Genomic DNA, 23,697 nt, shown 5'->3' with positions numbered 1-23,697 from the left:
TCTCTCTCTCTCTCTCTCTCTCTCTCTCTCTCTCTCTCTCTCTCTCTCTCTCTCTCTCTCCCCCCCCCCCCCCCTCACCTTGAACCTATGACCCCTCGTGAAAGTCACCACCGACCTGGGGAAAAGCTTCCCACCGTTCACCCTATCTATGCCTTTCATAATTTTATACACCTCTATTAGGTCACCCCTCATCCTCCGTCATTCCAGTGAGAACAACCCCAGTTTACCTAAGAAGGTGGAAGAGAGAATGTCTGGGGTGCGTGGGGTCCTTAATTATGCTGGCTGCTTTTCCCCGAGGCAGCGGGAAGTGTAGACAGAGTCAATGGATGGGAGGCTGGGTTTGCGTGATGGATTGGGCTACATTCACGACCTTTTGTAGTTCCTTGCGGTCTTGGGCAGAGCAGGAGCCCCAGACCGAGCTGTGATACAACCAGAAAGAATGCTTTCTATGGTGCATCTGTAAAAGTTGGTGAGAGTCGTAGCTGACATGCCAAATTTCCTTCGTCTTCTGAGAAAGTAGAGGCGTTGGTGGGGCTTTCTTAACTATAGTGTCGGCATGGGGGGGACCAGGACAGGTTGTTGGTGATCTGGACACCTAAAAACTTGAAGCTCTCGACCCTTTCTACTTTGTCCCCATTGATGTAGAGAGGGGCATGTTCTCCTTTACGCTTCCTGAAGTGTGCATCTTACAAATTGTCTGCTTGTGTGCAGTTTAAACCAATACATCTGTTTAAATGCAGTGTCCTTTATTTAAAGCAATGTCTTTGGTCACCTCATTCTCCCAAGTACTGATATGTATTTTGTACCTTTTCTCTCTCTCTCCTCCTCTTAGCTATGCATATCTGATCGTCATAGAGGTTTGCAGCATGGAAACAGGCCCCTCGGCCCAACTTGTCCATGCCGCCCCTTTGCTTTTAACCCCTAAGCTAGTCCCAATTGCCCACATTTGGCCCATATCCCTCTATACCCATCGTACCCATGTAACTGTCTAAACGCTTTTTAAAAGACAAAATTGTACCCGCCTCTACTACTGCCTCTGGCAGCTCGTTCCAGACACTCACCACCCTCTGTGTGAAAAAATTGCCCCTCTGGACACTTTTGCATCTCTCCCCTCTCACCTTAAACCTATGCCCTCTAGTTTTAGACTCCCCTACCTTTGGGAAAAGATATTGACTATCTAGCTGATCTGTGCCCCTCATTATTTTATAGACCTCTATAAGATCACCCCTCAGCCTCCTACGCTTTGGACGTTTTTTTACACAGAGGGTGGTGGGGGCCTGGAATGCGCTGCCAAGTAGGGTGGTGGAGGCAGACACGCTGACATCGTTTAAGACTTACCTGGATAGTCACATGAGCAGCCTGGGAATGGAGGGATACAAACGATTGGTCCAGTTGGACCAAGGAGCGGCACAGGCTTGGAGGGCCGAAGGGCCTGTTTCCCGTGCTGTACTGTTCTTTGTTCTTTGCTCCAGAGGAAAAAAGTCCCAGTCTATCCAGCCTCTCCTTATAACTCAAACCATCAAGTCCCGGTAGCATCCTAGTAAATCTTTTCTGCACTTTTTCTAGTTTTAATAATATCCTTTCGGTAACAGGGTGACCAGACGATCTCGACAAATCTGTGAACTCGAGGTTTGCCCCCAGTCGTCGTCCTTTTTTTGTATTTTTAAAATCAAAAGAGGGGGTGATTGTTTTGCGATCTTGCGGCAAGAGGCAGACTGGGGCGCGGTGCCAAGACTTGGTTGTTGTGTGAAGCTATGTGGGTCAGGTTGTGGAAGCTGGGCCCTACTTTTGTACATAACCCAGTTCTGTCTCTGCAGTGTCACCTGAAGGATTGTTGTGTTGAGGGAGCTGTCCTATTTCCGAGAGAGAAAGAGACGATGACTTACGAAGGCCCAAGACTGCAAAAGGGTCGTGATTGTAGCCCAATCCATCACGCAAACCAGCCTCCCATCCATTGACTCTGTCTACACTTCCCGCTGCCTCGGGGGGGAAAAGCAGCCGGCATAATCAAGGACCCCCACGCACCCCGGACATTCTCTCTTCCACCTTCTTCAGTCGGGAAAAAGATACAAAAGTCTGAGGTCACGGACCGACCGACTCAAGAACGGCTTCTTCCCTGCTGCCGTCAGACTTTTGAATGGACTTGCTTCGTATTAAGTTGATCTTTCTCTACACCCTAGCTATGACTGTAACACTACATTCTGCACCCTCTCCTTTTTCAAGGTGAGGCGGGGGGCGGTTTAACACCGACATCAGAAGGACGTATTTTACACAGAGGGTGGTGGGGGCCTGGAATGCGCTGCCGGGCAAGGTGGTGGAGGCGGACACACTGGGAACGTTTAAGACTTATCTAGATAGCCACATGAACGGAGTGGGAATGGAGGGATACAAAAGAATGGTCTAGTTTGGACCAGGGAGCGGCGCGGGCTTGGAGGGCCGAAGGGCCTGTTCCTGTGCTGTATTGTTCTTTGTTCTTTCCTTCTCTATGAACGGTATGCTTTGTGTGTATAATGCACAAGAAACAATACTTCTCACTGTGTTAATGTGACAATAATAAATCAAATCAAAATCCTTGGACAGCACCTTCCAAACCCACGACCTGTACCACCTACAAACCCACGACCTGTACCACCTACAAACCCACGACCTGTACCACCTCCAAACCCACGACCTGTACCACCTTCCAAACCCACGACCTGTACCACCTACAAACCCACGACCTGTACCACCTTCCAAACCCACGACCTGTACCACCTACAAACCCACGACCTTACCACCTACAAACCCACGACCTGTACCACCTACAAACCCACGACCTGTACCACCTACAAACCCACGACCTGTACCACCTACAAACCCACGACCTGTACCACCTTCCAAACCCACGACCTGTACCACCTTCCAAACCCACGACCTGTACCACCTACAAACCCACGACCTGTACCACCTACAAACCCACGACCTGTACCACCTTCCAAACCCACGACCTGTACCACCTTCCAAACCCACGACCTGTACCACCTACAAACCCACGACCTGTACCACCTACAAACCCACGACCTGTACCACCTACAAACCCACGACCTGTACCACCTACAAACCCACGACCTGTACCACCTACAAACCCACGACCTGTACCACCTACAAACCCACGACCTGTACCACCTACAAACCCACGACCTGTACCACCTACAAACCCACGACCTGTACCACCTACAAACCCACGACCTGTACCACCTACAAACCCACGACCTGTACCACCTACAAACCCACGACCTGTACCATCTGTAGGGATTCTATGATTCCATGGAGTTTAACATACATATAAGCAGAAGATTTATAGGCATATTTAATGTGTATAAAAAGGGGCAGCACGGTGGCACAGTGGGTTAGCACTGCTGCTTCACAGCTCCAGGGACCCGGGTTCGATTCCCGGCTCGGGTCACTGTCTGTGTGGAGTTTGCACATTCTCCTCGTGTCTGCGTGGGTTTCCTCCGGGTGCTCCGGTTTCCTCCCACAGTCCAAAGATGTGCGGGTTAGGTTGATTGGCCGTGCTAAAAATTGCCCCTTGGTGTCCTGAGATGCCGTAGGTTAGAGGGATTAGCGGGTAAAATATGTGAGGGTAGGGCCTGGGTGGGATTGTGGTCGGTGCAGACTCGATGGGCTGAATGGCCTCTATCTGTACTGTAGGGTTTCTATGATTCCATGGAAAGACAAGGGGGGAAGCAGAGACATGGGGAACACCCCCACCTGCAAGTTCCCTCTCCAAGTCGCTCACCATCCCAACTTGGAAAAGGATGTGGTCGCACTGGAGGGGGTGCAGAGGAGATTCACCAGGATGCTGCCTGGGACGGAGTGTTTAAGTTATGAAGAGAGGTTGGACAGGTTTGGGTTGTTTTCTCTGGAGCAGAGAAGACTGAGGGGCGACCCGATCGAGGTGTTCAAGATTATGAGGGACACGGACAGGGTGGAGCTGTTCTCCTTAGTTGAAGGGTCAGGGGACATCGGTTCAAGGTGAGGGGCAGGGGGGGATGTGAGGAAAACGTTTTTACCCAGAGGCTGGTGAGGGTCTGGAATGCGCTGCCTGGGAGGGTGGGGGAGGCGGGATGCCTCACATCCTTTACAAAGTACCTGGATGAGCTCTTGATTTATTATTGTCACATGTACTGGGATACAGTGAAAAGTATTGTTTCTTGCGCACTATACAGACGAAGCATACCGTTCATAGAGAAGGAAAGGAGAGGGTGCAGAATGTAGTGTTACAGTCATAGCTAGGGTGTAGAGAAAGATCAACTTAATGCAAGGTAGGTCCATTCAAAAGTCACAGGTTTAGGGTGCTGGGGAGTAGGTACAGAGGAGATGTTAGAACATAGAAAGCCACAGCACAAACAGGCCCTTCGGCCCACAAGTTGCGTCGATCACATCCCCACCTCTAGGCCTATCTATAGCCCTCAATCCCATTAAATCCCATGTACTCATCCAGAAGTCTCTTAAAAGACCCCAACGAGTTTGCCTCCACCACCACCGACGTCAGCCGATTCCACTCACCCACCACCCTCTGAGTGAAAAACTTACCCCTGACATCTCCTCTGTACCTACCCCCCAGCACCTTAAACCTGTGTCCTCTCGTAGCAACCATTTCAGCCCTTGGAAATAGCCTCTGAGAGTCTACCCTATCCAGACCTCTCAACATCTTGTAAACCTCTATCAGGTCACCTCTCATCCTTCGTCTCTCCAGGGAGAAGAGACCAAGCTCCCTCAACCTATCCTCATAAGGCATGCCCCCCAATCCAGGCAACATCCTTGTAAATCTCCTCTGCACCCTTTCAATGGCTTCAACATCTTTCCTGTAATGAGGTGACCAGAACTGCGCGCAGTACTCCAAGTGGGGTCTAACCAGGGTCCTATAAAGCTGCAGCATTATCTCCCGACTCCTAAACTCAATCCCTCGATTAATGAAGGCCAGTACGCCGTACGCCTTCTTGACCGCATCCTCCACCTGCGAGGCCGATTTAAGAGTCCTATGGACCCGGACCCCAAGGTCCTTCTGATCCTCTACACTGCTAAGAATGGTACCCTTCATATTATACTGCTGCTTCATCCCATTGGATCTGCCAAAATGGATCACCACACACTTATCCGGGTTGAAGTCCATCTGCCACTTCTCCGCCCAGTCTTGCATTCTATCTATGTCTCGCTGCAACTTCTGACATCCCTCCAAACTATCCACAACACCACCTACCTTGGTGTCGTCAGCAAACTTACCAACCCATCCCTCCACTTCCTCATCCAGGTCATTTATGAAAATGACAAACAGCAAGGGTCCCAGAACAGATCCCTGGGGCACTCCACTGGTCACTGACCTCCATGCAGAGAAAGACCCCTCCACAGCCACTCTCTGCCTTCTGCAGGCAAGCCAGTTCTGGATCCACAGGGGTAAGTTTTTCACCCAGAGGGTGGTGGGTGCGTGGAATCGGCTGCCGGTAGTGGTGGTGGAGGCGGATTCGATAGGGTCTTTTCAGAGACTTTTGGATAAGTTCATGGAAGTTAGTAAGATAGAGGGTTATAGGTAAGCCTAGTAGGTAGGGACATGTTCGGCGCAACTTGTGGGCCGAAGGGCCTGTTTGTGCTGTAGCTTTTCTATGTTCTAAAACTCTGACAGCAGCAGGGAAGAAGCTGTTCTCGAGTCGGTCGGTTCGTGACCTCAGACTTTTGTATCTTTTTCCTGACGGAAGAAGGTGGAAGAGAGAATGTCCGGGGTGCGTGGGGTCCTTGATTATGCTGGCTGCTTTTCCCCGAGGCAGCGGGAAGTGTAGACTGGATGGGAGGCTGGGTTTTTTTATTATAGAAACCCTACAGTGCAGAAGGAGGCCATTCGGCCCATCGAGTCTGCACCGACCACAATCCCACCCAGGCCCTACCCCCACATATCTTACCCGCTAATCCCTCTAACCTACGCATCTCAGGACACCAAGGGGCAATTTTTAGCATGGCCAATCAACCTAACCCGCACATCTTTGGACTGTGGGAGGAAACCGGAGCACCCGGAGGAAACCCACGCAGACACGAGGAGAATGTGCCAACTCCACACAGACAGTGACCCGAGCCGGGAATCGAACCCGGGACCCTGGAGCTGTGAAGCAGCAGTGCTAACCACTGTGCTACCGTGCCGCCCCAAAACTTTGCGTGATGGATTGGGCTACATTCACGACCTTTTTGTAGTTCCTTGCAGTCTTGGGCAGAGCAGGAGCCCCATACCAAGCTGTGATACAACCAGAAAGAATGCTTTCTATGGGGCATCGGTAAAAGTTGGTGAGAGTTGTAGCGGACATGCCAAATTTCCTTAGCCTCCTGAGAAAGTAGAGGTGTTGGTGGGGCTTTCTTAACTATAGTGTCGGCGTGGGGGGACCAGGACAGGTTGTTGGTGATCTGGACACCTGAAAACTTGGCACATCATAACATTCGGGGCTATGGACCAAGTGTCGGTGAACGGGATTAGGTGGGGGTTCAGGTGTTTCTCATGTGTCAGTGTGGACTCACTCGATGGGCAGAAGGGCCTCTTCTGCGCTGTATGATTCTATATCAGCCATTTCTTCACTGTGGCTGGGGTCAAAATCCCGGAACTCCCTCCCTAACAGCACTGTGGGTGTACCTACACCACACACGGGGACTGACTGATGTCCAATCACAATCCTGGAACTCCCTCCCTAACAGCACTGTGGGTGTACCTACACCATACACGGGGACTGACATGTCCAATCACAATCCTGGAACTCCCTCCCTAACAGCACTGTGGGTGTACCTACACCATACACGGGGACTGACATGTCCAATCACAATCCTGGAACTCCCTCCCTAACAGCACTGTGGGTGTACCTACACCACACACAGGATTGCGACGGGTTCAAGATGGCGGCTCACCCACCCCCTTCCCAATGGGTAATAAATGCTGCCTTTGCCAGCGATGCCCATGTCTCTCGATGAAGAGAACTCTACGAGGCGAAAAGGAAAGATGTATTGAGTGAAGGTTTTGTATCGGGAGAGCCCCGGTCTTTTAATTTCCTTCAGCAAAAAAAAAAACAAAAATGCTGGAAAATCTCAGCCGGTCTGACAGCGTCTGTGGACAGAGAATAGAGCCAACCTTTCGAGTCTGGATGACCCTTCATCAGAGCTGGTTTCAATTTCCTTCCCTCCTGTGGCTGAGGATAGTTGGGACAGTTCTTTCTCATCTCATGGGTGACACAGTGGGTTAGCACTGCTGCCTCACAGCGCCAGGGACCCGGGGCAGCACGGTGACACAGTGGGTTTGCACTGCTGCCTCACAGCGCCAGGGACCCGGGGCAGCACGGTGACACAGTGGGTTAGCACTGCTGCCTCACAGCGCCAGGGACCCGGGGCAGCACGGTGACACAGTGGGTTAGCACTGCTGCCTCACAGCGCCAGGGACCCGGGGCAGCACGGTGACACAGTGGGTTTGCACTGCTGCCTCACAGCGCCAGGGACCCGGGGCAGCACGGTGGCACAGTGGGTTAGCACTGCTGCCTCACAGTGCCAGGGACCCGGGGCAGCACGGTGGCACAGTGGGTTAGCGCTGCTGCCTCACAGTGCCAGGGACCCGGGGCAGCACGGTGGCACAGTGGGTTAGCACTGCTGCCTCACAGTGCCAGGGACCCGGGGCAGCACGGTGACACAGTGGGTTAGCACTGCTGCCTCACAGCGCCAGGGACCCGGGGCAGCACGGTGACACAGTGGGTTAGCGCTGCTGCCTCACAGCGCCAGGGACCCGGGGCAGCACGGTGACACAGTGGGTTAGCACTGCTCCCTCACAGTGCCAGGGACCCGGGGCAGCACGGTGACACAGTGGGTTAGCGCTGCTGCCTCACAGCGCCAGGGACCCGGGGCAGCACGGTGACACAGTGGGTTAGCACTGCTGCCTCACAGCGCCAGGGACCCGGGGCAGCACGGTGACACAGTGGGTTAGCGCTGCTGCCTCACAGTGCCAGGGACCCGGGGCAGCACGGTGACACAGTGGGTTAGCACTGCTGCCTCACAGTGCCAGGGACCCGGGGCAGCACGGTGGCACAGTGGGTTAGCGCTGCTGCCTCACAGCGCCAGGGACCCGGGGCGGCACGGTGACACAGTGGGTTAGCGCTGCTGCCTCACAGCGCCAGGGACCCGGGCGGCACGGTGACACAGTGGGTTAGCGCTGCTGCCTCACAGCGCCAGGGACCCGGGGCGGCACGGTGGCACAGTGGGTTAGCACTGCTCCCTCACAGTGCCAGGGACCCGGGGCGGCACGGTGACACAGTGGGTTCACACTGCTGCCTCACAGTGCCAGGGACCCGGGGCAGCACAGTGGCACAGTGGGTTAGCACTGCTGCCTCACAGTGCCAGGGACCCGGGGCAGCACGGTGGCACAGTGGGTTAGCACTGCTGCCTCACAGTGCCAGGGACCTGGGGCAGCACGGTGGCACAGTGGGTTCGCACTGCTGCCTCACAGCGCCAGGGACCCGTGTTCGATTCCCGGCCTCGGGTCACTGTCTGTGCGCAGTCTGCACGTTCTCCCCCGTGTCTGCGTGGGTTTCCTCCGGGTGCTCCGGTTTCCTCCCACAGTCTGAAAGACGTGCTGGTTAGGGTGCATTGGCTGTGCTAAATTCTCCATCAGTGTTACCCAAACAGGCGCCGGAGTGTGGCGACTGGGGGGATTTTCACAGTAACTTCATTGCAGTGTTAATGTCAGCCTTACTTGTGATGGCCGAGTGGTATTATCGCCAGACTATTAATCCAGAAACTCAGCTAATGTTCTGGGGACCCGGGTTCGAATCCCCACCCACGGCAGATGGTGGAATTTGAATTCAATCCTTAAAAATATCTGGGATTAAGAATCTACTGATGACCCATTGTGGGAAAAACCCATCTGGGTCACTAATTTCCCTTAGGGAAGGAAATCTGCCGTCCTTACCCTGGTCTGGCCTACATGTGACTCCAGAGCCACAGCCAATGTGGTTGACTCTCAACTGCCCTCCAAGGGCAACTAGGGATGGGCAATAAATGCTGGGCCCAGCCAGCGACACCCATGGCCCAGGAATGGATAAAAAAACTAATAAATAAACTTTAAAATCTGAGCCTTTTTGGTTGATATGAATCATACTCCAGGCCTGTCCCCTCTTTGCCCTGCAACAGGAAGGTCGTGAATGTAGCCCAATCCATCACGCAAACCAGCCTCCCATCCATTGACTCTGTCTACACTTCCCGCTGCCTCGGGGGGGGGAAAAGCAGCCAGCATAATCAAGGACCCCACACACCCCGGACATTCTCTCTTCCACCTTCTTCCGTCGGGGAAAAAGATACAAAAGTCTGAGGTCACGCATCGACCGACTCAAGAACAGCTTCTTCCCTGCTGCTGTCAGACTTTTGAACGGACCTACCTCGCATTAAGTTGATCTTTCTCTACACCCTAGCTATGACTGTAACACTACATTCTACACCCTCTCCTTTCCTTCTCTATGAACGGTATGCTTTGTCTGTATAGCACGCAAGAAACAATACTTTTCACTGTCTCCCAATCCATGTGACAATAATAAGTCAAATCTAAAAACCTTGGTACATATCTCTTTCCACCAGAGGGCAATAGTTAGCCAGGGTTGAACAGTTGGGACTGGTCCACCGCTGTACTGAGACCAGGGTTGATTCCCCCACTAACTCTGCAAGGTTTGAGTGTCTTTATCTCGCTGGTTGTCCTGTCTGGAGACAGTACACATCTCTTTAACCTGTGCTTAATGCTCCCTCCACTCACATTTGTCTGTATCTTTTAAGACCTGGCTGGCTGTAGAGATTTGCATTCTAATCAGTATTCTGTAACTTGATTTTTGTGTCTCTGTGCCCTGTTTGAGTAAGACGTTTAACAACACCAGGTTAAAGTCCAACAGGTTTTATTTGATAGCAAAAGCCACACAAGCTTTCGGAGCCAGTCCAACTCCGGCATCTCCACGGGAAAGGGGCTTAAGGCTCCGAAAGCTTGTGTGGCTTTTGCGACCAAATATGCCCTGTTTGAGAGCAGATTTCCACTCCATCTGACGAAGGAGCAGCGCTCCGAAAGCTAATGGCATTTGCCACCAAATAAACCTGTTGGACTTTAACCTGGTGTTGTTAAACTTCTTACTGTCTTTAAGTTACCAGGGGCACAGAATGATCCCATCTGAGTCCACACTGCCTTCCTTCAGAGCGATGCACCCTGTCCCATTGCCCCACTCGGCAAGGGAGCGTGATGTTGGTCTGCCAGGATGCTACTTGGCACTCCATGCGTTTTTAAAATATGAGAGGTTACGTCAGCTACGCTTGGTAGTCCCTGGAAGTTACATGGTTGAGGGGGTGGCGTGGAAAGATGCCAGTGCATTGGAAGCAGTTCACAGAAGGTCTGCCGGACTAGTATCTGGGAAAGCCGGATTGTCCTGTGAGGAAAGATCGGGACAGGCGAGACTTGTATCAAAGAACAAAGAAAATTACAGCACAGGAACAGGCCCTTCGGCCCTCCAAGCCTGCACCGACCATGCTGCCCCGACTGAACTAAAACCCCCTACCCTTCCGGGGACCATATCCCTCTATTCCCATCCTATTCATGTATTTGTCCAGACGCCCCTTAAAACTCACTATCGTATCCGCTTCCACTCCCTCCCCCGGCAGCGAGTTCCAGGCACCCACCATCCTCTGTGTAAAAAATCTGCCTCGTACATCTCCTTTAAACCTTGCCCCTCGCACCTTAAACCTGTGCCCCCCTAGTAGTTGACTCTTCCACCCTGGGGGGGAAAAGCTTCTGACGATCCACTCTGTCCACTGCAGTTTGAGTAAGAGGCTACTTGATTGAAACGTATAATGGGCGGCATGTTGGTTAGCACTGCTGCCTCACCGCGCCTGAGACCCGGGTTCACTTCCAGCCTCGGGTCACTGTCTGTGTGACATCTGCACATTCTCCCCATGTCTGCGTAGGTTTCCTCCGGGTGCACCAGTTTATTCCCACAGTCTAACAATATACAGGTTGGGTGGATTGGCTGTGCTAAATTGCTCCTTAGTGTCCAAAGATGTGCGGGTTAGGTGGATTGGCCATGCTAAATTGTCCCTTAGTGTCCAAAGATGTGTAGGTTAGGTGGATTGGCCATGCTAAATTGTCCCTTAGTGTCCAAAGATGTGCAGGTTAGGTGGATTGGCCATGCTAAATTGTCCCTTAGTGTCCAAAGATGTGTAGGTTAGGTGGATTGGCCGTGCTAAATTGCTCCTTAGTGTCCAAAGATGTGCAGGTTAGGTGGATTGGCCATGCTAAATTGCTCCTTAGTGTCCAAAGATGTGCAGGTTAGGTGGATTGGCCATGGGAAATGTGTGGGGTGACAGTGATAGGGCGGGGGAGAGGACCTGGGTAAGATAGTCTGTCAGGGGTCAGTGCAGACTCAATGGACCGAATGGCCTCGTCTACACTGCAGGGATTCTATGATCTTGAGGGCCCCCCCCCCCCGCGTTATACTCCGTCTGACAAATTATTGCCCACTTGGCACAGTGGGTTAGCGCTGCTGCCTCACCGTGCCAGGGACCCGGGTTCGATTCCCGGCTTGGGTCACTGTCTGTGTGGAGTCTGCACGTTCTCCCCGTGTCTGCGTGGGTTTCCTCCGGGTGCTCCCGTTTCCTCCCACAGTCCGAAAGACGTGCTGGCTAGGGTGGATTGACCCGAACAGGCGCCGGAGTGTGGGCGACTCGGGGATTTTCACAGTAACTTCATTGCGGTGTTAATGTAAACCTTACTTGTGACAATAATAAATAAACTTAAACTTGAGGGGACGGGGGCACAGTTTCAGAATAAGGGGGTCACTGTCTGTGCGGAGTCTGCACGTTCTCCCCCCGTGTCTGCGTGGGTTTCCTCCGGGTTCTCCCGTTTCCTCCCACAGTCCGAAAGACGTGCGGGTTAGGGTGGATTGGCCAGGCTAAATTGACCCGAGTGTCGGGGGGGGGGGATTAGCTAGGGTAAATTTGTGGGGTGACGGGCCTGGGTGAGATTGCAGTGGGTGCAGACTCGATGAGCCAAATGGCCTCCTCCCTGTATTGTAGGGATTCTAATCTGTAGATTCTGTGTTGTCAGAGAGGACTACAATTCCACCTTCCCTCCCCTGCCTCAGGAGGAACTATCTCTGAGTCTCAGAAGAAGGAACACACACACAGAGACTCCTTTTGAAAAAGTCATGCCCTATTTATTTGGCAACGCTCAATTCTGTTCCTGGGGAATGGTTGCTCGAGTGAGTGTGTGTTCCGCTGTGCTGCACTTTGTACCCCGAGCTGTTTATGGTTCCTGGATACTGGGGTGTGTCAGGACACTCAGAACATGGGTGTCAGTCCACCCGTGACGTGATAGCAACAGGCCACATGGGGGTGGCATCTCGCTTTTGTGAGCCTTTGCTGAGAAATTTAACTCTGCGTTTGATCCAGTTTAATTAAATTTCCCATGGTGACACTTGGAGACGTCTCCCCATCCTCCGTGACTTTGAGTTGAAGCGTGCCATATCTGTCTGAAATCCGTCTGCCAGCAACGGTTAATCATTTTCCAGCACTGATCAACAGCAGGAGTGAACCGAACCTCCTGGAGATGTGTTTCTGTTATGGAAACAGTGCCAGGAATTGTCAGAGGGGACTGATCAGCCTTGATATTCAGGCAGGTGTTGACAACACCTTTGAGTCTCTCAGCCCCTGGGGTTAGATACATTAAAGCTCCCTCTACACTGTTCCCCCCATCAAACACTCCCAGGACAGGTACAGCACGGGGTTAGATACAGAGTAAAGCTCCCTCTACACTGTTTCCCCCATCAAACACTCCCAGGACAGGTACAGCACGGGGTTAGATACAGAGTAAAGCTCTCTCTACACTGTTTCCCCCATCAAACACTCCCAGGACAGGTACAGCACGGGGTTAGATACAGAGTAAAGCTCTCTCTACACTGTCCCCCATCAAACACACTCCCAGGACAGGTACAGCACGGGGTTAGATACAGAGTAAAGCTCCCTCTACACTGTTTCCCCCATCAAACACTCCCAGGACAGGGACAGCACGGGGTTAGATACAGAGTAAAGCTCCCTCTACACTGTCCCCCATCAAACACTCCCAGGACAGGGACAGCACGGGGTTAGATACAGAGTAAAGCTCCCTCTACACTGTTTCCCCCATCAAACACTCCCAGGACAGGGACAGCACGGGGTTAGATACAGAGTAAAGCTCCCTCTACACTGTCCCCATCAAACATTCCCAGGACAGGTACAGCACGGGGTTAGATACAGAGTAAAGCTCTCTCTACACTGTCCCCATCAAACACACTCCCAGGACAGGTACAGCACGGGGTTAGATACAGAGTAAAGCTCCCTCTACACTGTTTCCCCCATCAAACACTCCCAGGACAGGTACAGCACGGGGTTAGATACAGAGTAAAGCTCTCTCTACACTGTCCCCCATCAAACACTCCCAGGACAGGTACAGCACGGGATTAGATACAGAGTAAAGCTCCCTCTACACTGTCCCCCATCAAACACTCTCAGGACAGGTACAGCACGGGGTTAGATACAGAGTAAAGCTCCCTCTACACTGTCCCCCATCAAACACTCCCAGGACAGGTACAGCACGGGGTTAGATACAGAGTAAAGCTCCCTCTACACTGTCCCCCATCAAACACTCCCAGGACAGGTACAGCACGGGGTTAGATACAGAGTAAAGCTCCCTCTACACTGTCCCCCATCAAACACTCCCAGGACAGGGACAGCACGGGGTTAGATACAGAGTAAAGCTCCCTCTACACTGTCCCCCATCAAACACTCTCAGGACAGGTACAGCACGGGGTTAGATACAGAGTAAAGCTCCCTCTACACTGTCCCCCATCAAACACTCCCAGGACAGGTACAGCACGGGGTTAGATACAGAGTAAAGCTCCCTCTACACTGTCCCCCATCAAACACTCCCAGGACAGGTACAGCACGGGGTTAGATACAGAGTAAAGCTCCCTCTACACTGTCCCCCATCAAACACTCCCAGGACAGGGACAGCACGGGGTTAGATACAGAGTAAAGCTCCCTCTACACTGTCCCCCATCAAACACTCCCAGGACAGGTACAGCACGGGATTAGATACAGAGTAAAGCTCCCTCTACACTGTCCCCCATCAAACACTCCCAGGACAGGTACAGCACGGGGTTAGATACAGAGTAAAGCTCCCTCTACACTGTCCCCCATCAAACACTCCCAGGACAGGTACAGCACGGGATTAGATACAGAGTAAAGCTCCCTCTACACTGTCCCCCATCAAACACTCTCAGGACAGGTACAGCACGGGGTTAGATACAGAGTAAAGCTCCCTCTACACTGTCCCCCATCAAACACTCCCTGGACAGGTACAGCACGGGGTTAGATACAGAGTAAAGCTCCCTCTACACTGTCCCCCATCAAACACTCCCAGGACAGGTACAGCACGGGGTTAGATACAGAGTAAAGCTCCCTCTACACTGTCCCCCATCAAACACTCCCAGGACAGGTACAGCACGGGGTTAGATACAGAGTAAAGCTCCCTCTACTCTGTCCAACACTCCTGTGGTGCTGTGTATATCGCCCCAGGGTTGTGTGTTGGATACAGTGTGGGGGTGGCCGTCATGAACCGCTCTGAACCCTGAGTGTTTGCTTTTCCTGCAGTCCCGGACCATGTCAGTGGATCTGCAGTCCGATTCCTCGCTCCAGGTCGAGATCTCGGATGCAGTCAGCGAGAGGGATAAAGTGAAGTTTACGGTTCATACAAAGGTGAGTGTGGAGGAGGAGGAGGAGGGGGGGGGGTGGGGAAGAGGTTAATTGGATGGAGAAATATTGTTTTTGCTGCAAGTCTGTGACGAGGCAACGACGAGTGGGGGGGGGGGGGGGGGTACCGCAGGGTTTTTAGCGCTGGGACCACAGCTGTTGACAATGTACACTAATTGGAATTGGATACAACATCTCCAGATCTGCAGACGGCGCTAAGCTGGGCGGCAGTCTGTGCTGTGAGGAGGATGTTGAGAGGCTGCAGGGGGGTGGGGGGGGGGGGGTGGTGGTGCTTGGACAGACTGGCTGAGCGGGCAAACACTTGGAAAATGCAACATAATGTGGATAAGTGTGAGGTCACCCACTTTGTGGCAAAGAAACAGGAAGGAAGATTACTATCCGAATGGCAGCTGTTTAGGAAAAGGGGAAGTGAGACGTGACCTGGGTGTGATGGTGGGACAGTCGCTGAAGGTTGGAACGCAGGGACAGCAGGCGGTGAGGAAAGCTAATGGCATAAACTACTGCGGAGTCTGAACCCAAAAGGGAAAACGCTGGAAAATCTCAGCGGGTCTGGGCAGCCCCTGTCAGGACAGAAATGAGCTGGCGTTTCGAGTCCAGGTGACCCTCTGTCAAAGCGAATGGCACGCTGGCCTTCATAGCGAGAGGATTTGAGTGTAGGAGTAAGGGTGTCTTGCTGCAGTTGTACAGGGTCTGGGTGAGGCCACACCTTGAGTATCCTGCGCAGTTTTGGCCTCCTGGATTCATAGAATCCCTACAGTGCAGAAGGAGGCCATTCGGCCCATCGCGCCTGCACCGACCACAATCCCACCCTATCCCCGTAACCCCACAAATTTATCCTGCTGATCCCCACTGACAGGAAGGGGCAATTTAGCATGGCCAATCCACTCATCCCTGGAAGTTGGCACCCAGGTTGATAGGGTTGTTAAGAAGGCGTACGGGTGTGTCAGCTTTTATTGGTAGAGGGATTGAGTTTCGGAGCCAGGAGGTCATGCTGCAACTGTACAAAACTCTGGTGCGGCCGCACTTGGGAGTATGGCGGACAGTTCTGGTCGCCCGCATTATGGGAAAGATGTGGAAGTGTTGGAAAGGGTGCAGAGGAGATTTAACAGGATGTTGCCTGGTATGGTGGGAAAATCGTATGAGGAAAGGCTGAGGGGCTTGAGGTTGTTTTCGTTAGAGAGAAGAAGGTTAAGAGGTGACTTAATAGAGGCATACAAGATGATCAGAGGATTAGATAGGATGGATATGATTTCCTCTGATGGTGATGACTAACATGAGGGGACATAGCTTTAAATTGAGGGGTGAGAGAGATAGGACAGATGTTAGAGGTAGGTTCTTTACTCAGAGAGTAGTAAGGGCGTGGAATGCCCTGCCTGCAGCGGTAGTGGACTCGTCAACATTAAGAGCATTCAAATGGTCATTGGATAAACATATGGATGATATTGGAATAGTGTAGATTAGAGGGGCTTTAGATTGGTTTGACTGGTCAGCGCAACATCGAGGGCCGAAGGGCCTGTACTGCGCTGTAATGTTCTATCTTTGGACTGTGGGAGGCATCCGGAGGAAACCCACGCAGACATGGGGAGAACATGCAGACTCCACACAGGCAGTGACCCAAGGCTGGGAATCGAACCCGGGTCCCTGGCGCTGTGAGGCAGCCGTGATAACCACTATCGACCACCGCGCCGCCCGAGTCAGATGAAAGACGTTCTTGCGATTGAGGAAGTCCAGTGAAGGTTCACCAGACTGATTCCCAGAATGGCAGGACTGACATGTGAAGAGAGACTGGATCGACTGGGTTTGTACTCACTGGAATGCAGAAGAATGAGGGGGGGGATCTCATAGAAACATATCAAATCCTGATGGGACTGGACAGGCTGGATGCGGGAAGAATGTTCCCGATGTTGGGGAAGTCTAGAACTAGGGGGTCACAGTCTAAGAATAAGGGGTAAGTCATTCAGGACTGAGATGTGGAAGAACTTCTTCACTCAGAGAGTTGTGAGCCTGTGGAATTCTCTACCACAGAAAGCTGTTGGGGCCAATTGGTTAGATATGTTCAAGAGGGAGCTGGACATGGCCCTTGTGGCGAAAGGGACCAAGGGGTATGGAGAGAGAGTGGGAGTGAGATACTGAGAGTGCATGATCAGCTATGATCAGATTGAATGGTGGGGCAGGCTCGAAGGGCCGAATGGCCTCCTCCTGCTCCTATTTTTGATGTATGTTAACCAGCAGTGCAATGGTGAGTACTTCAGAGGACCACAGCCCTATGTTTTTAAAGATGGCAGTCCTGTCACCAGAAGTGGTCGAGGGATCAGCATTTCCTTGAGCCCTGTGATCAAAGCTCTTGGTGCTGAGGGAGCGCCGCACTGTGGGAGGGTCAGTGCTGAGGGAGCGCCGCACTGTGGGAGGGTCAGTGCTGAGGGAGTGCCGCACTGTGGGAGGGTCAGTACTGAGGGAGCGCCGCACTGTGGGAGGGTCAGTGCTGAGGGAGCGCCGCACTGTGGGTCAGTGCTGAGGGAGCGCCGCACTGTCGGGGAGGTGCTGTCTTTCAGGATGAGACATTAAACCGAGGCTCCGTCTGCCCTCTCGGGGTGGGGGTAAACTATGTTCCTTTGGAAGAAGAGCGGGGTGGAGGGGGGGGGCATTCTCCCTCGTTGGTTTATCAACAATGGTTTGGATTAGTTGCCACTGTGCTGTTTTCCTGGATTGGATATTGCAACCACTTTCTCTGTTCCCGCTCTCCATCCCAGACAAACCTCTCACACTTCAAACAGCCGGAATTCTCAGTGGTTCGTCAGCACGAGGAATTCATTTGGCTGCACGACGCCTATTTGGAAAACGAGGATTACGCTGGGATCATTGTGAGTACAGCACGGGGTTAGATACAGAGTAAAGCTCCCTCTACACTGTCCCCATCAAACACTCCCAGGACAGGTACAGCACGGGGTTAGATACAGAGTAAAGCTCCCTCTACACTGTCCCCCATCAAACACTCCCAGGACAGGTACAGCACGGGGTTAGATACAGAGTAAAGCTCCCTCTACACTGTCCCCATCAAACACTCCCAGGACAGGTACAGCACGGGGTTAGATACAGAGTAAAGCTCCCTCTACACTGTCCCCATCAAACACTCCCAGGACAGGTACAGCACGGGGTTAGATACAGAGTAAAGCTCCCTCTACACTGTCCCCATCAAACACTCCCAGGACAGGTACAGCACGGGGTTAGATACAGAGTAAAGCTCCCTCTACACTGTCCCCATCAAACACTCCCAGGACAGGTACAGCACAGGGTTAGATACAGAGTAAAGCTCCCTCTACACTGTCCCCATCAAACACTCCCAGGACAGGTACAGCACAGGGTTAGATACAGAGTAAAGCTCCCTCTACACTGTCCCCCATCAAACACTCCCAGGACAGGAATAGAGTTCAATATAGAATACAAGCCGTGTGTATTCCCGGCTCGGGTCACTGTCTGTGTGGAGTTTGCACATTCTCCTCGTGTCTGCGTGGGTTTCCTCCGGGTGCTCCGGTTTCCTCCCACAGTCCAAAGATGTGCGGGTTAGGTTGATTGGCCAGGTTAAAAATTGCCCCTTAGAGTCCTGGGATGCGTAGGTTAGAGGGATTAGCGGGTAAATATGTGGGGTGGGATTGTGGTCGGTGCAGACTCGATGGGCCGAATGGCCTCCTTCTGCACTGTAGGGTTTCTATTCTATTCTATTCTACAAGATGCACCGCAGCGACTCACCAAGGCTCCTTCCACAGCACCTTCCAAACCCACCACCTCTACCATCTAGAAGGACAAGGGGGGGCAGCAGACACATGGGGAACACCCCCACCTGCAAGTTCCCCCTCCGAGCCACTCACCATCCCGACTTGGAAATATATCGGCCGTTCCTTCACTGTGGCTGGGGTCAAAATCCTGGAACTCCCTCCCTAACAGCACTGTGGGTGTACCTACACCACACGGGGACTGACTGATGTCCAATCACACTCCTGGAACTCCCTCCCTAACAGCACTGTGGGTGTACCTACACCACACGGGGACTGCAGCGGGTTCAAGATGGCGGCTCACCCACCCCCTTCTCGAGGGGCATTAGGGACGGGTAACAAACACTGGACCCGGCCAGTGACGCCCACGTCCCACGAATGAATTAAAAGTAATTCTGACGTGGATGTGAGCCACATCTGCCCCCCGCGTCCTAGGTCCAATATTTTATTGGTGAAGGAATTGCTCGGTAGGGTTGTTGCTGCGCTGACGTTTGTGGGATCTTTCTGTTCATGTGGTCCCTGGATTGCAGATCCCTCCTGCCCCTCCAAAGCCAAACTTCGATGCCTCGAGGGAGAAGCTTCAGAAGCTGGGTGAGGGCGACGGCTCGATGACCCGTGAGGAGTTCGCCAAGATGAAACAGGAGCTGGAATCGTGAGTGGGGAACGGCACGGAGGGAGCGGGAGAAGGTTTGCGCTCTGTGCATGGGGTGGGGGTGTGTGGGGCGGGGGGGGCGGCTGTGTTTCCCGAATCCACCTGCTTCCCCCCCCCCCCCCCTCATCTCCTATTCCTCTCTCCCCCATGTGTTTATCCAGCTCTCCGCCCCCCCCCCCCCCCCCCACCACACCCCCTTAAACATATCGATACTATTCACCTCGACCACTCCCCGTGGGGGCCAGTCCCACATTCTCCATCCCGCTCCCCCTGTGGGAGCGAGTCCCACATTCTCCCCCACTCCCCCCGTGGGGCCAGTCCCACATTCTCCATCCCGCTCCCCCTGTGGGAGCGAGTCCCACATTCTCCCCCACTCCCCCCGTGGGAGCGAGTCCCACATTCTCCCCCACTCCCCCCGTGGGAGCGAGTCCCACATTCTCCCCCACTCCCCCCCGTGGGAGCCAGTCCCACATTCTCCATCCCGCTCCCCCCGTGGGAGCCAGTCCCACATTCTCCTCACTACCCGTGGGAGCGAGTCCCACATTCTCCCCCACTCCCCCTGGGAGCGAGTCCCACATTCTCCTCCCCACTCCCCCGTGGGAGCGAGTCCCACATTCTCCTCCCCACTCCCCCTGGGAGCGAGTCCCACATTCTCCTCCCCACTCCCCCCGTGGGAGCCAGTCCCACATTCTCCTCCCCACTCCCCCCGTGGGAGCGAGTCCCACATTCTCCTCCCCACTCCCCCCGTGGGAGCCAGTCCCACACTCTCCTCCCCGCCCCCCCCCTGTGGGAGCCAGTCCCACATTCTCCCCCACTCCCCGTGGGAGCGAGTCCCACATTCTCCCTCACTCCCCCCGTGGGAGCGAGTCCCACATTCTCCCCCACACCCCCCGTGGGAGCGAGTCCCACATTCTCCCCCACTCCCCCGTGGGAGCGAGTCCCACATTCTCCCCCACTCCCCCGTGGGAGCGAGTCCCACATTCTCCCCCACTCCCCCCGTGGGAGCGAGTCCCACATTCTCCCCCACTCCCCCCGTGGCAGCGAGTCCCACATTCTCCCCCACTCCCCGTGGGAGCGAGTCCCACATTCTCCCTCACTCCCCTGTGGGAGCGAGTCCCACATTCTCCCCCACTCCCCGTGGGAGCGAGTCCCACATTCTCCCCCACTCCCCCCGTGGGAGCGAGTCCCACATTCTCCCCCACACCCCCCGAGGGGGCGAGTCCCACATTCTCTCTCACTCCCCTGTGGGAGCGAGTCCCACATTCTCCCCCACTCCCCCGTGGGAGCGAGTCCCACATTCTCCCCCACTTCCCCCGTGGGAGCGAGTCCCACATTCTCCCCCACTCCCCCCGTGGGAGCGAGTCCCACATTCTCCCCCACTCCCCCCGTGGGAGCGAGTCCCACATTCTCCCCCACTCCCCCCGTGGGAGCGAGTCCCACATTCTCCCCCACTCCCCGTGGGAGCGAGTCCCACATTCTCCCCCACTCCCCGTGGGAGCGAGTCCCACATTCTCCCCCACTCCCCGTGGGGGCGAGTCCCACATTCTCCCTCACACCCCTGTGGGAGCGAGTCCCACATTCTCCCCCACTCCCCGTGGGAGCGAGTCCCACATTCTCCCCCACTCCCCCTGTGGGAGCGAGTCCCACATTCTCCCCCACTCCCCGTGGGAGCGAGTCCCACATTCTCCCCCACTCCCCCTGTGGGAGCGAGTCCCACGGTTTCTCCTGAATTAGCCTCTGACTGGTATTCTCTCTCCCCACAGCGAGTACCTGGCCATCTTTAAGAAAACTGTGGCGATGCACGAGGTATTCCTGCAGCGCCTGGCAGCTCACCCTCACCTCCGGAGAGACCACAACTTCTTTGTGTTCCTGGAGTACGATCAGGATGTAAGTTCATCCTCTCTGGGTACGTTATCTGTGGACTGGGGGCGGGTCATGGTGCCGTGCTGAGGGGGCGCCGCACTGTGGGAGGGTCAGTGCTGAGGGAGCGCTGCACTGTGGGAGGGTCAGTGCTGAGGGAGCGCCGCACTGTGGGAGGGTCGGTGCTGAGGGAGCGCCGCACTGTGGGAGGGTCAGTGCTGAGGGAGCGCCGCGCTGTGGGAGGGTCAGTGCTGAGGGAGCGCCGCGCTGTGGGAGGGTCAGTGCTGAGGGAGCGCCGCACTGTGGGAGGGTCAGTGCTGAGGGAGCGCCGCACTGTGGGAGGGTCAGTGCTGAGGGAGCGCCGCACTGTGGGAGGGTCAGTGCTGAGGGAGCGCCGCACTGTGGGAGGGTCAGTGCTGAGGGAGCGCCGCGCTGTGGGAGGGTCAGTGCTGAGGGAGCGCCGCACTGTGGGAGGGTCAGTGCTGAGGGAGCGCCGCACTGTGGGAGGGTCAGTGCTGAGGGAGCGCCGCACTGTGGGAGGGTCAGTGCTGAGGGAACGCCGCACTGTGGGAGGGTCAGTGCTGAGGGAGCGCCGCACTGTGGGAGGGTCAGTGCTGAGGGAGCGCCGCACTGTGGGAGGGTCAGTGCTGAGGGAGCGCCGCACTGTGGGAGGGTCAGTGCTGAGGGAGCGCCGCACTGTGGGAGGGTCAGTGCTGAGGGAGCGCCGCACTGTGGGAGGGTCAGTGCTGAGGGAGTGCCGCACTGTCGGGGAGGTGCTGTCTTTCAGGATGAGACATTAAACCGAGGCTCCGTCTGCCCTCTTGGGGTGGGTGTAAAAGATCCCACGGCTGCTGTTGGAAGAAGAGCGGTGGGGGTGGGGGGGGGGCGGGGAGGGGGGGGAAATCTCCCCGGTGTCCCGGGGCCAATATTTCTCCCTCAAGCCAACATCACTAAAAACAGCTGATCTGGGTGATGATCACATTGCCGTGTGTGGGATCTTGCTGTGTGTAAATTGGCTGCTGCCTTTCCTACATTACAGCAGGGAGCACACCTCAAACAAAACCTCCTTCATTGTGTGTGACACACTTTGTGGGCGGGGGGGAGAGGGGCTGGAGAGATTTGGGGGGTGGGGGTCTCTGTTTCACTGTGGGACGTCTCGAGCAGAGCGAATGGGGTTGGAGAGATGTAACGTCTTTGTCTTTTCCCAGCTGAGTGTGCGTGGTAAGAACAGGAAGGAGATCCTGGGCGGATTTCTGAAGAACATCGTCAAGTCTGCTGATGAAGCTTTAATAACTGGCATCTCGGGGATTAAGGTAACATCTTCCTGTCCGCAAAGCATTTGTGTCATAGCATAGAGATTTTAAACTCCCTCTACACTGCCCCCCCATCAAACACTCCCAGGACAGGTACAGCACGGGGTTAGATACAGAGTAAAGCTCCCTCTACACTGTCCCCCATCAAACACTCCCAGGACAGGTACAGCACGGCGTTAGATACAGAGTAAAGCTCCCCCTACACTGTCCCCATCAAACACTCCCAGGACAGGTACAGCACGGGGTTAGGTACAGAGTAAAGCTCCCTCTACACTGTCCCCATCAAACACTCCCAGGACAGGTACAGCACGGGGTTAGATACAGAGTAAAGCTCCCTCTACACTGTCCCCATCAAACACGCCCAGGACGGGTACAATACTGGGGTAAAGCTCCCTGCGTACAGCAATGTCCTGAGGGTGAATCCTCGGTGCAGGGGCTCCACTCGCTGCCTGCGGGAAGTTGGCGGGGGGAGGGGGTCAGTTTTCCTGACTGGATGATGCATTTCCTTCTCTCTTCCTGCAGGAAGTGGATGAGTTCTTTGAGCACGAGAGAACATTCCTGATTGAATATCACAGCCGGGTCAAGGACGCCACGCTGAAGGCGGATAAGAAGAGCCGCTCACACAAAAGTAGGTTTCCGCATTGCTGTCGACCCCGCTTCACCCCCCCGAGTGTTTGCGGATCTCATCGACATTCATTCCTGCTGTGTTGTTATCCCATGATCTGTGCTTCTTGGGTCCCTTACACCCCCGCACTTCCCCCAGTGCCCCCTGGGAGACACTTGGCCAATCCTGCCATCAAGCCGGGACCTGATGAAGCGTATCCCAGGACATTGTGGGAGGCTAGGGAGGAACTTGCGGGTCCCCTAACCGAGATATTTGATTCATCGATAGTCACGGGTGAGGTGCCTGAAGATTGGAGGGTGGCAAATGTTGTGCCTTTGTTTAAAAAGGGCTGCAGGGAAAAGCCTGAGAACTACAGGCCCGTGAGCCTCACATCTGTGGTGGGTAAATTGTTGGAAGGTATTCTGAGAGACAGGATCTACAGGCATTTAGAGACACGAGGACTGATTAGGGACAGTCAGCATGGCTCTGTGAGTGGAAAATCATGTCTCTCAAATTTAATTGAGTTTTTTGAAGGGGTAACCAAGAAGGTAGATGAGGGCAGTGCAGTTGATGTTGTCTACATGGACTTTAGCAAGGCCTTTGACAAGGTACCGCATGGTAGGTTGTTGCATGAGGTTAAATCTCTCAGGATCCAGGGTGAGGTATCTAAAT

At 54.3% G+C, this 23,697-nt stretch overlaps 1 protein-coding gene across 1 annotated transcript in view; it reads left to right on the top strand.

Moving 5' to 3' along the window:
* The window catches only part of LOC144488780 (sorting nexin-32-like), a 56,128-nt gene that overhangs the window by 2,504 nt on the left and 29,927 nt on the right, over positions 1 to 23,697 (top strand). The window contains exons 2-7 of the mRNA XM_078206879.1: positions 14,707 to 14,811; positions 17,577 to 17,687; positions 19,127 to 19,248; positions 21,012 to 21,135; positions 22,317 to 22,421; positions 22,944 to 23,049. Of these exons, the coding sequence (XP_078063005.1) occupies positions 14,707 to 14,811; positions 17,577 to 17,687; positions 19,127 to 19,248; positions 21,012 to 21,135; positions 22,317 to 22,421; positions 22,944 to 23,049 (673 nt within the window). The remainder of the gene's footprint in view (positions 1 to 14,706; positions 14,812 to 17,576; positions 17,688 to 19,126; positions 19,249 to 21,011; positions 21,136 to 22,316; positions 22,422 to 22,943; positions 23,050 to 23,697) is intronic.

This window comes from Mustelus asterias, unplaced genomic scaffold (genome assembly GCF_964213995.1).
Source record: "Mustelus asterias unplaced genomic scaffold, sMusAst1.hap1.1 HAP1_SCAFFOLD_1856, whole genome shotgun sequence".
Classification (NCBI taxonomy): Eukaryota; Metazoa; Chordata; class Chondrichthyes; order Carcharhiniformes; family Triakidae; genus Mustelus; species Mustelus asterias.
This window is presented reverse-complemented; position numbering and strand designations above follow the sequence as displayed.